The sequence below is a fragment of the Stegodyphus dumicola genome, chromosome X1, assembly GCF_044657685.1.
Source record: "Stegodyphus dumicola isolate Sdum_Otavi_A_Nest chromosome X1, ASM4465768v1".
NCBI classification, from domain to species: domain Eukaryota; kingdom Metazoa; phylum Arthropoda; class Arachnida; order Araneae; family Eresidae; genus Stegodyphus; species Stegodyphus dumicola.
The window spans coordinates 183,165,052-183,179,913 of NC_140780.1; the positions used below are offsets into that span (position 1 = coordinate 183,165,052).

The 14,862-nt window shown below is 30.3% G+C and overlaps 1 protein-coding gene across 2 annotated transcripts in view; it reads left to right on the forward strand.

Moving 5' to 3' along the window:
- Positions 1-14,862, forward strand: part of jbug (filamin-type immunoglobulin domains fbug) — a 347,148-nt gene that overhangs the window by 233,873 nt on the left and 98,413 nt on the right. For both annotated transcript variants that reach the window (XM_085807591.1, XM_085807590.1), the window contains exons 26-28: positions 1,041-1,208; positions 11,110-11,256; positions 11,741-11,824. In XM_085807591.1, the coding sequence (XP_085663717.1) occupies positions 1,041-1,208; positions 11,110-11,256; positions 11,741-11,824 (399 nt within the window). The remainder of the gene's footprint in view (positions 1-1,040; positions 1,209-11,109; positions 11,257-11,740; positions 11,825-14,862) is intronic.

The following is a 14,862-nucleotide window of genomic DNA, read 5'->3' on the forward strand; positions in this document are numbered from 1 at the left end:
TAAAAGAAGTCTTTTCATTCCCTTGTGTTAACACTGAAATAGTTTTTCCACCTATTGAATGAACAGCTCAGACATACAAAAGTAATGGGCACTTCATCCATATTGATTATTTGCCATCTTTTGAAATTTTGTTATATAATTTTCTTAGATGTGTACTAAAAAAAAGTTATCTTTTTTCCAAGCCAATCCTTTGTCCAACTGTTTTGGTCCTGACAGATAATTTCTTTCACTTCATGAACCTGAAGCACCAATTAGGTCCTTCAACAAAATTTTTAATGCCCATTTGTTGAGCAATTCACCTTTGCTTAATGTCGAATTCTAACTGTTGATACTGATAATCCACTTTCTCTCTGCTCTGTTGTCCATTTCTCTAAATTATCTTCCAAAACAGGCCAGGCTGTGACACCATTTCGACGAGATCTTTTATTCTTAGGCATTTTCTCTGATTCTTCTTGTTCAGACTTCAACTGATGAATGCATCGCTCGTCAACTTAAAATTCTACAGCCGCAGCACAATTTCCAATTTTAATCGCTTTCTTTGCTGCCAAAAGCATAAAAGCAGCTGTATAAATATATGTATGTCTTTACAGAGTGCTATCTACCTTAGTTAAGGGAGTTTGAACTTTTGTACTTAGCACAATCTGAGGTTAGAATATTGCAGCAAATTCTTATTGTTTCGCATGTGCGTAACTTATGATCCGAGCTAGCAGTTTTAAGGACAGAGGAAAAATAAAATTCCCTCAGATACACCACCAAACTAAAATTTCAACTTTTAAACATGGATAAGCCGTGGCTTATGTACCCGAAATTACGGTAATTAATCTTGCCTGTAGTCTGCACTTCCTACAAATAGGAACCACTTGCATATCTTAGCATGTTCTTAGGTTTATTGCACATTTTCTTCATAGTGTAGCAATTTTAATGGCAGGCTGTGTGTATAGTTTGTAATCTACTTTCCAATAGAAACAATATCTTAAACTTTGTTTTACTGATAATTTTATTTTAAAGTACAGAATTTTTAATAAAATATTTGTGATTAGTTGAAACATCTAATGCTGGACCAGGAAACTTGGAAGTTACTGTTAATAAAGGTCAAGTTGCAACAGTTCCTCAGGCACAAAGTCCAACACAGTATGCAATATCCTTCACTCCTCAGGAAGCAAAGTGTCATATTATAGATTTGAAGTTCAATGGAGAACCTGTTCCAGGTAAAAAAAAAAAAAAAAAAACCTCATTGCCTTACAACTTCAATAAAATTTTGAAATTTGTGAATTTATTTGATAATGATCCAGTACTTTATATACATGCTCAAATTAGATCTTAAAATTATTAGTTCTTAATCTTATTTTGGTTAACATAGATGATGATTAAATATTTTCATTGCTTGATCAACATTTTAGAGATTTTAATAACTTAGAAATACTGTATTTACTCTTGTAATTGCTCTACATTTATTCAGTATTTTATTGCTGGAAAATTGAGAGGGAAATCATGTAAAGTATAGCATAGCTGAAGGAAGACGTAAAAGGGAAAGAAGAATATAGGAATAGATAATGTTATTTTTACTATTTGTTGTTTATAATACTGTTGTATGTATTTCCAAAACATGTACTGCTATCAATCCTTTGAAGTAAGCATAAAATTAAAGTTCTTTTGTTCAGCTACATATTTGAAATCTTGGAATTCTAATTAATTTTGAGACCCGTAATAATAAATTTTAAAAGAAATCAGAAAATTGTAAAATGTATCTTCAATGACCATAATATTCTGTTTGAACTAGTAGCTGGAAGGTGTTAAATTTTCACCTTTAATAAAATATTAGAGCACATTCATTAATGAGTGTATATACAGTGCAAAGACCAAGATCCGGACTTGTCGGGACTTTGGTGATTTCGGATTTCAGAAATTTTCGATTTTTAGATCATCAGTTTAAAGTCATTAAGATGATATGTAGAGATTATAAAAAATAGTTGTTTATAGAATAATAAAGCATTTATGAGTAAAAGAATTAAAATTTACAAAAAAAAATCAATCTTTGTTTTATTAAACATTACTTTAAATGTAAGTTGTTTAAGCTGTTTTTTCCTTTTCTTTCTTTCTTTTTTTTTTTCCCACTAATAATATTCCTTTCATTTTATAGAGAGACGTAATTTCTTGTTAAATTAAAAGTTGCATTCTTCAGATCCTGTAACTACTGGGTCAAAAATTTCCACTAAACTGTCAATCGAAATTTCTTCATTCTCAGAAATCTCTTTGTAACTTCACTGGATTTAAAAGCCATATTACAGATTTCACTATCCATTAGTTGGCAGCTGATTGGTGCATTGTCCTCACTGAGAAAACTTCTGTTATATTATCTTCACTTATTATCACTTCTCTACATTTCATCACATTTCCATTTATTGCAGAATTTTGCTTTTTATAGCGTTCAAAATCTGTGCCAAAATAAGGTTGCCATTTGGGCTACTTTTGAAATCACAAAACTAAATTGCATCAACCAAATTGCCATGTTTTTACGTTAAGAAGGCAAGCACCACATATGCTTTCACTTTGCAGATCGTGCTACTTCTCCAAGATTAGAAAGTCTTTTTGACATAATCAAAAATTAAAACTTTGATTTTGTTAATAAAGTTTAATAATAATAAAATTCAAAGTAGAATAATTTGTATCAAATTAGCTGAAGAAAAAGGCAGTTTGCTATGTTAACTCAATTTCTTGTAAATCTAATTCTTTTTTTGTTCTTGCTGTTATGGGGGGGATTAGCAATATCTCACTGTAAACAAATATATTTGGGGGCTTATTGTTTAGGCCAGATAAAAAAATATTAACCCCTCTCACCTCTAGAATCAGTCAAAGATGAAAGTGCAGTCATGCCAAATATCAGTCAGTGTACTGTAATTCGCCATGGTGTGATTCTCTAACAGCAGATGTTTGAAGGTGACATATAGGCTTCTCAGTTAGGAGAACAAAAATAGCTTTTACAAACACATTACAAAATTTACAATTATACAAAATTATTATACATTATTATACAAATATGTTTTATATTTTAATTTTTCAATTTTTATTATTTTATTTGTTTTTGCAAAGATAGCATTATGTTTCTTAATGTTCTAATGTTTATTTCAATTACTTTGAGTTCTATTTCATAATTCCAATAAGATTACCAATGTTTAATTTTTATACAAATAGTTTAACATGCATAAAAGCGAAGGTGTCGGGGGACAATTACTCAAGTATTTTATCAATTTTACTACATAAATTGCTTTTTATTCAAAATTTGTATTAGCAAAAATGCTTAATTCAGAATGAGTTATTTGGAACTCTACTTTAGTTCTAAATCCCTTCACTTCACAGAACTATTTGACCTAACTTAATTTGTCAGTTTGGCACCACCATTATTGCTTGCGTAAAAGATGAAACACCTTCGTATTTATTAATTATTGTTCATTGAACAGGAGTTGGTTTGTTCCCCTTGAAAAGTCAACTAATTTCCGATCAATAGCAATAATTACTTGCTTTTAATTTAATTTCTTTTTCAAAGTTTGAAATTTTGCTATTCATGATTTAATTCAAGTCCCCGTAAAACATTTTTAACAATTTACATTCAAGTTACTTTAAAACAATTTTCAGAATTAAACTTCCTACCTATGGGTTCACTCTATTTAGATACTTCTACTAAAATTAATATTAGGAGATAATATAATCAATATTTAGTAAATAAAATATTACAATATACAGTTATACTTATTATATATAATAATCGAAATAGAAATTGAAAAGCTGACAAGTAATGAGACGCAAGACCTACTTGGTCTTAAAAATTTTTTGTGCAAAATGCTGCAAAAATATGAAATAATAGGAATAATTTTAGCAAGCTCGCTACAATATTTCTTCCTATTATTATTATATAATATATATATGTATTATACAGTTATAAATTTAAACAAATTTAAATTTTAACAAACATGTATAAAAGTAAAAAAGCAAATTTAAAGCCTAAAAAAAAGAAAGAAAGCCACAATAATTAAAAAAAAAAAATTTTTTTTAAATGTGCAAACATATAAAAGATTTAATTCTTGAACTAATCTACAATATCATTTAAATTCAGAAGCATAAGCAAATCAAGTGCAAAACCAATCCATGAAAAAAAAATTCACTAATTTAGCAAATTAAAATTAAACTAAAAATTTTTTTTAAAATGTATAAGTGAATGACTGTTGAGTAAGTAGGCAGGAGACAGACTTATCAAGGGGAAGTTGTCTTCAAACCTAACTCTCCAATCATTATTATATATAATATATATTATACAGTTATTTTATATATCTATATTATACAGTTATACATATTATATATATATATATAATATGTAATATTGTGGCAGTCGGGCACATCAATGATGAAACTTGGTGTCGGAATTCCGGACATTGTTTTGGCTGGGTGTAAGACATATCCAATGATGACACAGAAGAATTTAACTTTTTAGCTCCATATATTTATTCAGTGCAAATGGCAGATCATTCAAAATTACATATGCGATAGTAATTTATACTGAATATGATTAAATTTACTGCGTCATACTACTCAAACAAAGAAAGACAGAGCAGCAGCAAAAAGGTGTTACAGCGGCAGGTGGAGAAAAGCAGTCTGACGAAAAATGGTGCGGACTTTTCATTTATAGCAGCAGTTATGTAACATACCCGGATGTTCTCGAATGTACTGGTCTAGGGGGAAGATTCTGAAATTGCGGAAAGTTAGAGGTTGCCTGTTTGCGTAGACCAAAGCCATCGTATTTTTTACATATATATTATAATATACAATTATACTTATTATATATTATGTTACTATTTAACTAACACATTACAAAACATTACGCTTTTTCTAGAGAATTGTATTTTCAATTCCTAAATTTTTTATGCAGATATTAGATCATTCCAGATATTGGGCATCCAGATTACGGACTTTATAATGTATTTATTTCCATTAGTAACATGTAACTTAGTTTTATGAAACATATACCACATTCAAAGTATATTTCATGAGCTGTAATCATTTGTTACCATGCAAGTGCAATATATAATTTTAACACCTATTACAGTTAACAAATAGGTAATAAAAGGAGTCACTGGGGCAAAGACATTACATTGAGGTGACATTTAACTGTTGCAGCTGCTTTTTATGAATTATCTTACACTCCCATCTCAATGCCTCTTGCAGATTCAGTTTTAAGGGGGAATTTTTTTGTGCTTTATATATATATTTAACTTTTTCATCTGCATTAGAGGGAAGGATGAATGTTTAGGATTTTCAAGGATTTAATCAATGAGCTTGAAATGTACGCTCAAAATTTGTCAATTTGAAAAATTCTAGTAAGAGATCATTCTCATGGAGAAGCCCAGCTATTAAATTGAGGATTAATTCAGAAATTATGTGAATAAATCAGATATTTGTATATAATACCTTGAAAAATGGACTATATACTGACTATGTAAGTACAATATAGTGTTTTAGTTACCCATTTCATGGCTCTGAGTGGTTTAGAAGGCCTGAACTTTAACAATGGAAGTGCTGATAATTGGTGATAAGCAGTATTAGTAGCAAACATTAACTAATTTCATTCATTCAAACAAAAATTAATTAAGGATGTAAAAATAAGGCATATCTTATGTGATTTTTTAAAATATAAATCATGGAATCATATTTTTGACTATCATACTTATGTCTTGAGGGCATTTACAATGAGGTACAGTTCTGTAATTTTTTTTTTAGATTTAAAGCCGCCAGAAAACTTTTTAAATGATACATAGGAAGCACTTGGTCTGACTTGTATTTCTTACTTGAAGACAGGATACCCACATTTCCCATAAAGATAATTTAGAATTTAGCAATTAAATTAAAAGTTTCAAAACTACTGAATATGTCTTGCAGGCATGTAAACCAATTTGATGGTGAAAGCAGTTTGGTGGTGCAGTGTCATGCTAGTAGTTAGAGTCATTGTTTATTCATTCTGTTATTCTCACCATCACATTCATCTGAATTTAAATTTTACTTATTTGTATTTATCATTATTACCATTACTATAAAGAATTAAATTCTGATTTTGTAGCATCTTGCTTCTTTCTTTGCAATGTGTCATGTTCATTACCTTGGAGCTGTCATTATTTTGTTATTTTAGGAGTTGCTGTACTGGGTAATCTTGTAAGTAGACCACTTTTTTTAAAGTGTGCACGAATAACAAAATTTCAGTTTAATGACCAAGGATCAATATGAGCCTCTCCTGTCAACCTATTTCACTTATTTATATGCATTAAAAAGGCAAAAAGGCATAGGGAGTGCTTTTAAACTACACTGCATGTGAAAATTAAAGGATATCGACTGAAATAAAGCCTAGCTATTACATACTGAAAAATGGCTTAAAACAATTTGTACAAAAGCATTAACATAAATTATCTTGTTTTCCAGTTGATTAATCTTTAAATATTGACTTCTGTATTCAAATTCAAATAACTTCCAATTGGTGGAAATTTAAAAATGATAGAAAATGATCTCCTTTGTTTTGCAATATATCTTTTTGTAATATGTTGTATGGTGACCTCTGTCAGAAATTCAAACTTCATTATTAGTTTCATAGAATTTACCAAACTGTTGAGCAAACTTTGTAGAATTACATACCACTCTTCTAAAAATGTACTTTTTGGTTGCCTAAAGCATTCCACACATGTTCAATCAGGTTCAAGTTTTGAGAGTAATCTGGCCAATACTTTCAAGTGATATCTTCTTTTCCCAAGTATTCTGATGTCAGAAACACTTAATATGGATCGGCAGTACCATCTTTTATCAAAACATCTGGGTGAACAGATTTTTTGCTAATAATACCGTAATTTCGCACGTATAGTCCGTACCATCGTATAGTCCGCAGACACGATTTTATATAAAAAAATTTCAAAAATCGTCAGATAGTCCGCGGACTATACGTACAAAATTACGTTTTTTTAATACGGCGATATTAATGTATTTTAGAAACAAAGAACTAAGTATAAATAGAAAAAAGTACTTGCTTACTAATATACCTTCAGAAATAAAACGCTAAATACAAATGAAAACAGTGCTTACTAGTTAATCATATATTAATTAATCACATTCTACTACATTCAGGAAAACTTTCAAAGTCCGATTCATCGGTATCAGAATTAAACAGTTCTAATATATTTTCGGGAAGAATGTCCGAAAGTTCATTTTTAGCATCACTATCTTCACTGTCAGTAATTTCCTCGCTTTCACTAACAATCCTGGCTTTTATAAATCCCGATCGGATGGTTGACACTTTTCCAGGATTTATCGACCCATTCGGCAACTTCACTGTAAGAAGCGCGTCTCATATTTCCTCCTTTTGTGAAAGTATGTAAGCCTTCCGACATCCAGATCTCCCAGCAAGCACGTACGTGGGACTTGAAACTTTTGTTCACGCTAATATCCAGAGGTTGCAGGATTTTTGTTAAACCTCCTGGAATAACGCTAAGTTCAGCACCGATGTTTTTTTTTTTTTTTTTTTTTTTTTTTTTTTTTTTTTTTTTTTTTTTTAGCTTCCGCCTTTACCCTGTCTTTTATGTGCGCCCTCATGATGGAATCCATAATAAGTACTCCTTTGGAATTGAAAAAGGCACCTTCTCTCTTCTTCCAAACTTCTTGAAACCAATCGAGCATAATATCCTCATTGCACCAATCCTTTTCATTGCACCGTATTACGACGCTTCGAGGAAAATTTTTCTTGGGAATTGTTTTTCTCTTAAAGATTAAGAGCGGCTTCAACTTTGTGCGGTCAGCACAGCAGGCGATCATCACTGTGTATTGGGTCTTTTCTTGACCAGTTGTTATTGATATCGTTCTCACTCTACAAGTATCAACGGTGCGATTCGGTGGGCAATCAAATGTTAATGGAACTTCGTCCATATTTATAATATTTTTTAGGGAATACTTCCCTTCTGCAATAACTTTCCTTGTAAACTGAAGGAAAGAAGCTTTTTTTTTTCATCTACGTCATCCGGAATAGCCTGACACATTGTCGTTCTGCTGCGAACTCTCAAGTTTTTGCGACGCATGAAGCGGTAAACCCAATTTATCCCTCCCTTGAAATCCGTTATCCGCATCTCTTCTGCCATGGACTTCGCTCGGAGACGGATTTTAACTGTTGAAATAGAGCGTCCGGCATTTCTTTGGTCGAGAACCCATCTCAGTAAATTTTCCTCTAAAGCTGTCCATTTTACTTTTCCGTGCCGATTGGATCGCTTTATTCCCATGCTTTTTAACACATCCTTTTGTTTGCGCCAATTTCTCACCGCTTTCTCGTCCACTTCAAAATAACGGCCCGCTTCTCTATTTCCATCATTTTCAGCTTTCTCAACTACCTTGAGTTTAAACTCGGCAGTAAAACTCCGGCGATGTTTCATCAACGTCATTGAAGATGAAAGACAAAATACGAAAACAAAATACTGTGCAACGTGGTATCCTCGTGATAAGTGGTAATGAAATGTGACCTTTGATCCCACTCACTATCACTATGTGTTGCCAAACCACGCTATAAGTAAACGAATCACGGTTTTGTTTCGTACTCCAGGTACACAAGCTCTAAGGCTCCTAAAAATCAAGCTGGCGCATCAACTACTTTTCCCCCTCCCGGCAGTTGCGCTAAAGCAGTGCGAAGGATACTGGGATACAAGACTGGTTGCGCTGAGTGCTCATATCCGTCATCGCTTGATGCGCCAGCCTGGATTTTAGGAGCTCTACTTGCTACTACTCATTCGTTCTGCACTATGCTCTATGGTTTACTATCGATACGATACATACGAATGTTTTCTTGGAATCACGCGCTTTTTTTATATTTGATCATCGGCAGTTCATGACAGCGTGTTTTTTAAATTTCAACGATTTTAACCGTGATCAGCCAGCGTATTATCCGCACTGGTGGATAGTCCGCAGCTTCAAAAATTCGCATTTTAAACACAGATAGTCCGCGGACTATACGCGCGAAATTACGGTACTAATATTTTTGCTAATAATAAGGACAATACTGATCCAAAACATTTGCCCTTAACTATATTACACACGGTCCTGAAACCTCGTCCACATATCTGTGACTGGTTACAGAACCTCTATTAAATGCATACAGCTGAATAAAAGTGTATCATTTTTTACAAACATGCATAAAGCTGAAGCAAATTAAACAGTAAATGAACCATTAACAAAAGGAACATAAATTAAGGTATACTGTCATAGAGGCCAGATCAAACTAATGATCAACAAAAGCAAACAGTGCCACTACTTTGTGCAAAAGGATTGACAAGCTTCAGAGTTTATATTTTTTTGTTAGAGAACAGAAATATTTCTGTGCTTCTTAGTGCCAACAGAATTCATTACAAAACATCTACTATTTGCACATCAATTCATTGCTGCTTAAAAATATAAGTAGTAGAATTATTTGTAATCTGTATACTTCACAATAGTTTGTAAAATAAAGGAAAGAAACATAATCACAGTTATGATCATGATAAAGCTACCATAGGCATGTAAATGTGGGCCAAGCTTCATTGTAAATTATTTTGTTTTATTTAATCTTGAATAAGAAATACTTAAAAACTAGAACAATGTTAGTAATGTGTCAGTTTGTCTTTCAGATTTACTAAATTATATTACAGTATTTGTACAAAATATCTAAATCTAAAAACGGAAGTTACTGAAAATGCTTGCACAAAATGCAGTTAACTATTAGGGAAATAAAACAGGAGGCAAAATTTTAAACTTGTTATAATTATGAAATCTCTAAATTCCTTTATTGCTAATGTTTCTTTGAAAATTCTCACAATTTTAATTCTGTTTCTTTCTCAGTTAATTGGATTTTGAAAAAATAGAGTAGTAATGAATAAAATATCCAATACTAATTAATAGTCAAAGTTTAAAAGTTATATGTAATTTCGAATTTTCAGCAGAATAACTGTATAAAAATATATACTTCAATGTAGCCATTATGATATAAAATATTGAATGGAATAATATTTCTGTCTATGCGATTAAGATAAAATATGTATGGTAGTTGTTAAATATATATAATAGATGAAATGCATATAATAGGGATAATGTGAATTCTTATTACTGCAGGAATAAATTTTACAGGTCATCATGAAAACTGTTTTGGAGAATCCACAAAATTTTATAGCTGAAATATGGATGAATGGGAAACATGACAAGGTTATAATTTTCTAGCCTAACAATAAAATGTATGGTTCGGTTCTGATTTTTATTCTTGGGAAATTTATAGCATATCATGTCAGTGTGGTTTGAGATATATTGGCGAGACTAATAGTATGTTAAAATTTCATATCTATGAACATAAATCTTACGCTCGAAAAGACTAAATTAACAAGTCTTTGATAGCTAATCATAATTGGGAATTAAATCATAATTTTGACTTTGGATCTGCAAAAATTATCCATAAAGTTGCTTCAATTGAAGACTTTCACAAAGATTTATCTTGTTTAGTTAATGGCTTTAAGTCTAAGCCAGTCCTTCCTAATTCTTCTAATTTAATTTTTCAATTTTGTTGCTGTTTTTGCCGACAGATGGTCCTACCATCTCATTTGCTTTTACTGCCAAGGGTATAAGTCACTGTTGCACATGCTGCTTTCCAATTTTGCAGATTTCTTTGCTCCTGATGAAGAGGGGTTATTGTTTTCCCTTGAAATCGGTTGAGTTCTTGACTAAATCTCCTTTAAACACAAGGTTGTTGCTTTGCTAAATTTATGTTCATGAAAAATATATTAATTCTAAATATTACTTTTAAAGAAATTTGATTTGCTCATTTTACTTAAATGGAAGAATATAAATAGCCAAGGTTAGGAAAATTAGGATGGGATCCCATAAATTATTGTAGTAAACAGATTAGGATTTAAGTTTTTTGGGTTTATTTTAACACTCACTTTGAAAAACCTCATTGCATATGAAAGACTTAAAAGTGTTAATTTGTTTTATTTTAAAACTTATGAAGTGATTCAAAATGTTAATATATCTTTTACTTTTACTATATTAACATTGTGTTTTTCCTTTCTTTTACCCAAGGAAGCCCATTTGAGTGCCTCGTAGTTGATTCAACAAAAATTAAAGTAAAAGGAGATGGTATTGAAAAGGTTGCTGTAAATACACCAGCATCATTTATCATAGACTGTGGTGGTGTTGATGTAGGAGAAATTCACTGCACAGTTTTTGGTATGTTCTGCAGGTTTTTATTAATTTTAATGCTTTGATTACTAAAACTACAGATCTGTGATGCAATTCGAGAATGTGTCTTCATATGTTGTTTTTGCATTTTATTTGTGCTCATTTTTTGTCATTTTATAAAATATGCATGTCTGTCAGTTTTAATGTAATTTTTTTTTCCATGTCTGTAGAAATTTGAGTTGTTTTGATCAAGGGAATGTTTAATAGTTAGATAGTTTGTGACTATAAATCAGATTATTTTTTAATATTTATCTTAATACAGATAAAAATACTTATAAACAATCCGTTTAAAAATATGCAAAAAATACTTAACTGTTTATTTACCAATATGTTATGTTAAAGAAATGTAAAAAAACGTTCTGATATATCTGTTGTATTATTTTAATTGTTAATATACTCTTTACTGTGTATCTTTTGTAAATATTTTATTATTTATCTGTATTAATTAGATTAACATCCTTTCCTTTTATAGGACCAAACCAACTTCCATTGAAATCTTTTATTCATGGAAATTACAATAGTGGGTATAAAGTAGAATATACTGCAGTTGAAGTTGGTATGTAACTTTTATTCTTTTAATACCTGTTCTTTCATGCTGCAGTTTCTAATCTCGATGTGCATGAATCTAAAATAAGCTGTTGACTTATATATTATGTATTTTAAGATTTTTTTGACATTGCCTTTTTCAAAATCATGAATCAGATCTACACTCACATGCTAGTTGACAGTTTAAGATTTCAACATTTTATCCTCCCCCCCCTTTTTTTTTTTTTTTTTTTTTTTTTTTTTGGCATTTTAGTATTTTTGAGATACCTAAGCAACTCATTTCAAATATATTATCGAATTTGCTCATCCACTGAGCAAAAAGCTTTTTAAATAAAGCTCAAAATTAAAATCCTTGTGTTATCTTCTATAAAGAGCACATTTTCTATTTATTCCACTTTTTCATGTTTTTTGAGCAGTAGTTCTAAGGAAATTTATTTCATGAAGTACCAGAATATAACAACATTCATATTTTTTAGAACAGTTTCAAAGCTGGTAATAAAAGGTTTCAACTAGTAACAAAGTTAAAATGGTTTACTTTGCCATGAAGTAAAGCTGAGCCTAAATATTATTATTTAAAATTCATTTTTTTAAATAATGAATTTAGTTATAATGCTTCAAATATAACCATACTTTTGAGGTTCCTATGTGGTATTCTTTTTTTATTTTTTTTAAATGTTTAAATGTAATAATTTTTTAAATGTTTTGTGTTATATTCACATAAAAGCCATTTATTTGTGTTGATGAATTAAATGACAGATGTGGTTAAAATGAAGTTTAAAGCAGAATGAAATGTTTTCATTTGACATGCTAAAACCATGTTTAGACATAAATGCTAAAATAGAAGTTTTTGTAGATGACCTGTCTGCTTCACCAGCTGGAGCTATGATGAATGTTTCATCAGGTTTTCCATCTTTTATTATTCTATGCAGCATTACTGCTCAGAAATGATATCCAGATATATGATGCACTGAAAGGGAGATCTCTGTTGCAATGTGATCTAATGGCAATTTCTAACATTCTCTTATTTTAAGGCTGCTTTTGTGGCAGAGTTTGTTGATGATTTTGGCTTTGCCCCATTCAGTTATTGAACTTTGTTAATTATTTGATTAATGTGTGTTTATATAACATAATTTTAAATGTGTGTTCTGTAAGCATGCAGGTAGTTAGATCCTCTACTATTAGATTCAAGTAAAAGTATTATTTAATGTTTTACATCATTTTTTCCCTTAAATTTTTAATTATTTTACTTTCTTTAACCTTTTGAAGACGGGATGGCCATTATGGTGGCTATAGAGTCCTCTCTTTGAAAAGACGGGGTTGTCCACTTTAGTGGTCATGTCTTTTTCCCCCATTTTCCAGGCTGAAAAGTGGGGTGAAATGTCAAATTTGACATCCCTGGGGTTTTAACCACTTATTTCTTTCAAAGGTCTTCCTTTTACAACATAGATGCAGCCCTCTGAGAATCCATTAAACTACACACAAGAATCTTTGTTGCAAATAGGAGGTGATTTCTTAAAGGGGGAGGGAAGCATTCGGTTCAAGATTCCCCGTCCTTTGGTAGCTTTTACTGCTACCAAAGCACCGGCCTCAAAAGGTTAAACATATTAATATTTTTAAATGACAATATAGATACTGCATAAAGAAATAAATATGTGATAAAACTTTCATAGTTAAACTGGGTAATTTAGTTACGTATGAGAAATTTCAGCGTCCCAGAGGTAGAAAACTTTAACCTTCTTTTTCAGGCTCTTATAAAATTTCAAAACAGTACTCTGAACTTACTTTTGAAACTGATAAACCTAATGTTCTCATTAAAGGGAAACCGTGCATTCTGTTAGATTTAGATCTTGAAACCTTGCAAATAAATTTAACTGTTAGAAAAAGCAAAATACATTTTATGTTATTTTAAAGAAATTCAGTTATTAAAATTGCTTTTGTTATTGAATGTATTTATTACTTGATATGACTTTTTTTTTTTAACCCAGAAGACTTAACGCTTATTTTATTCAGAAATTTTTATATTTAACTTTAAATGTGAAAAGTGATTGGTGATGGATGAATTTGAAATTGGCATAAGATTTAAAAGCAATAATGATAGCATATCTGAGCATCATTCCATTTTGTCCTGATTTTGTTCTTTTCATCAGTTTTAATTAATGCATTAAATGTGATATGAGAAAGTATCACTCTATTTTCAATGAAATTTAACAGGTGCAATTTTACTTGCATAATATTTCAAATATTTTAATTAAAAAAGTCAGTTTGATAATTTGGAAAACTATGTGTATATTAAAAGTTACATTTATTAAAAGAAAATCATCAAGGAAAACTTTTATTGGTTTAATTGGTTAAATTGGTGGTAGAAATTTTGCTTCCATTAATTAACATATCATCTGCATTTTGTTTACAGATACTTTAAATGAGTAAGATTAAATGTTGCTTCGTTTTTTGTAAATATGTTAATTCTTTTGCTTTTAATTAGTTGAATATTACTTCTAAAATGATAAGCATAGATTAAAATAAAATAAAATTGAATTTCAATAAAATCCAAAATAATGTGAAAGGGTCTGATTCCGAAAATAATGTTTTAATAATTTTTAGCTTTTTAAATATGAAAACTTCAGAGAAAAATATGTTATACTTCTTTTTCAATTTTGTCAAATCATTACTTTTGTTAGTTTTCTGATGTAAAGTTTAAAAAAAAATGCTTAATGTATCATTAAAAAATTTACCTTTTACTGCTATGTTGAAAAGTCTTACTTGGGTACTATGAACCTGTAACTAACATAATTGTTGCAAACAATTTTCAGATATGCTGCCTGTTATAAAAGATTAATGATTTTTTGTGATAAAAATGGTCTTAATATTTAAATTGAAAATAATGAAGACTTGATATTCCCCTTTGAAATTTATAAAACAGTATTAAGTGAAATGTGGTGCTCAGGATCCCGGATATATATATATATATATACACATTGCTCTATATATACGTATTTTTATACAAACTTGAACTTTTTCTGAAATGGCATGCCAATTTTTTGCACAGTT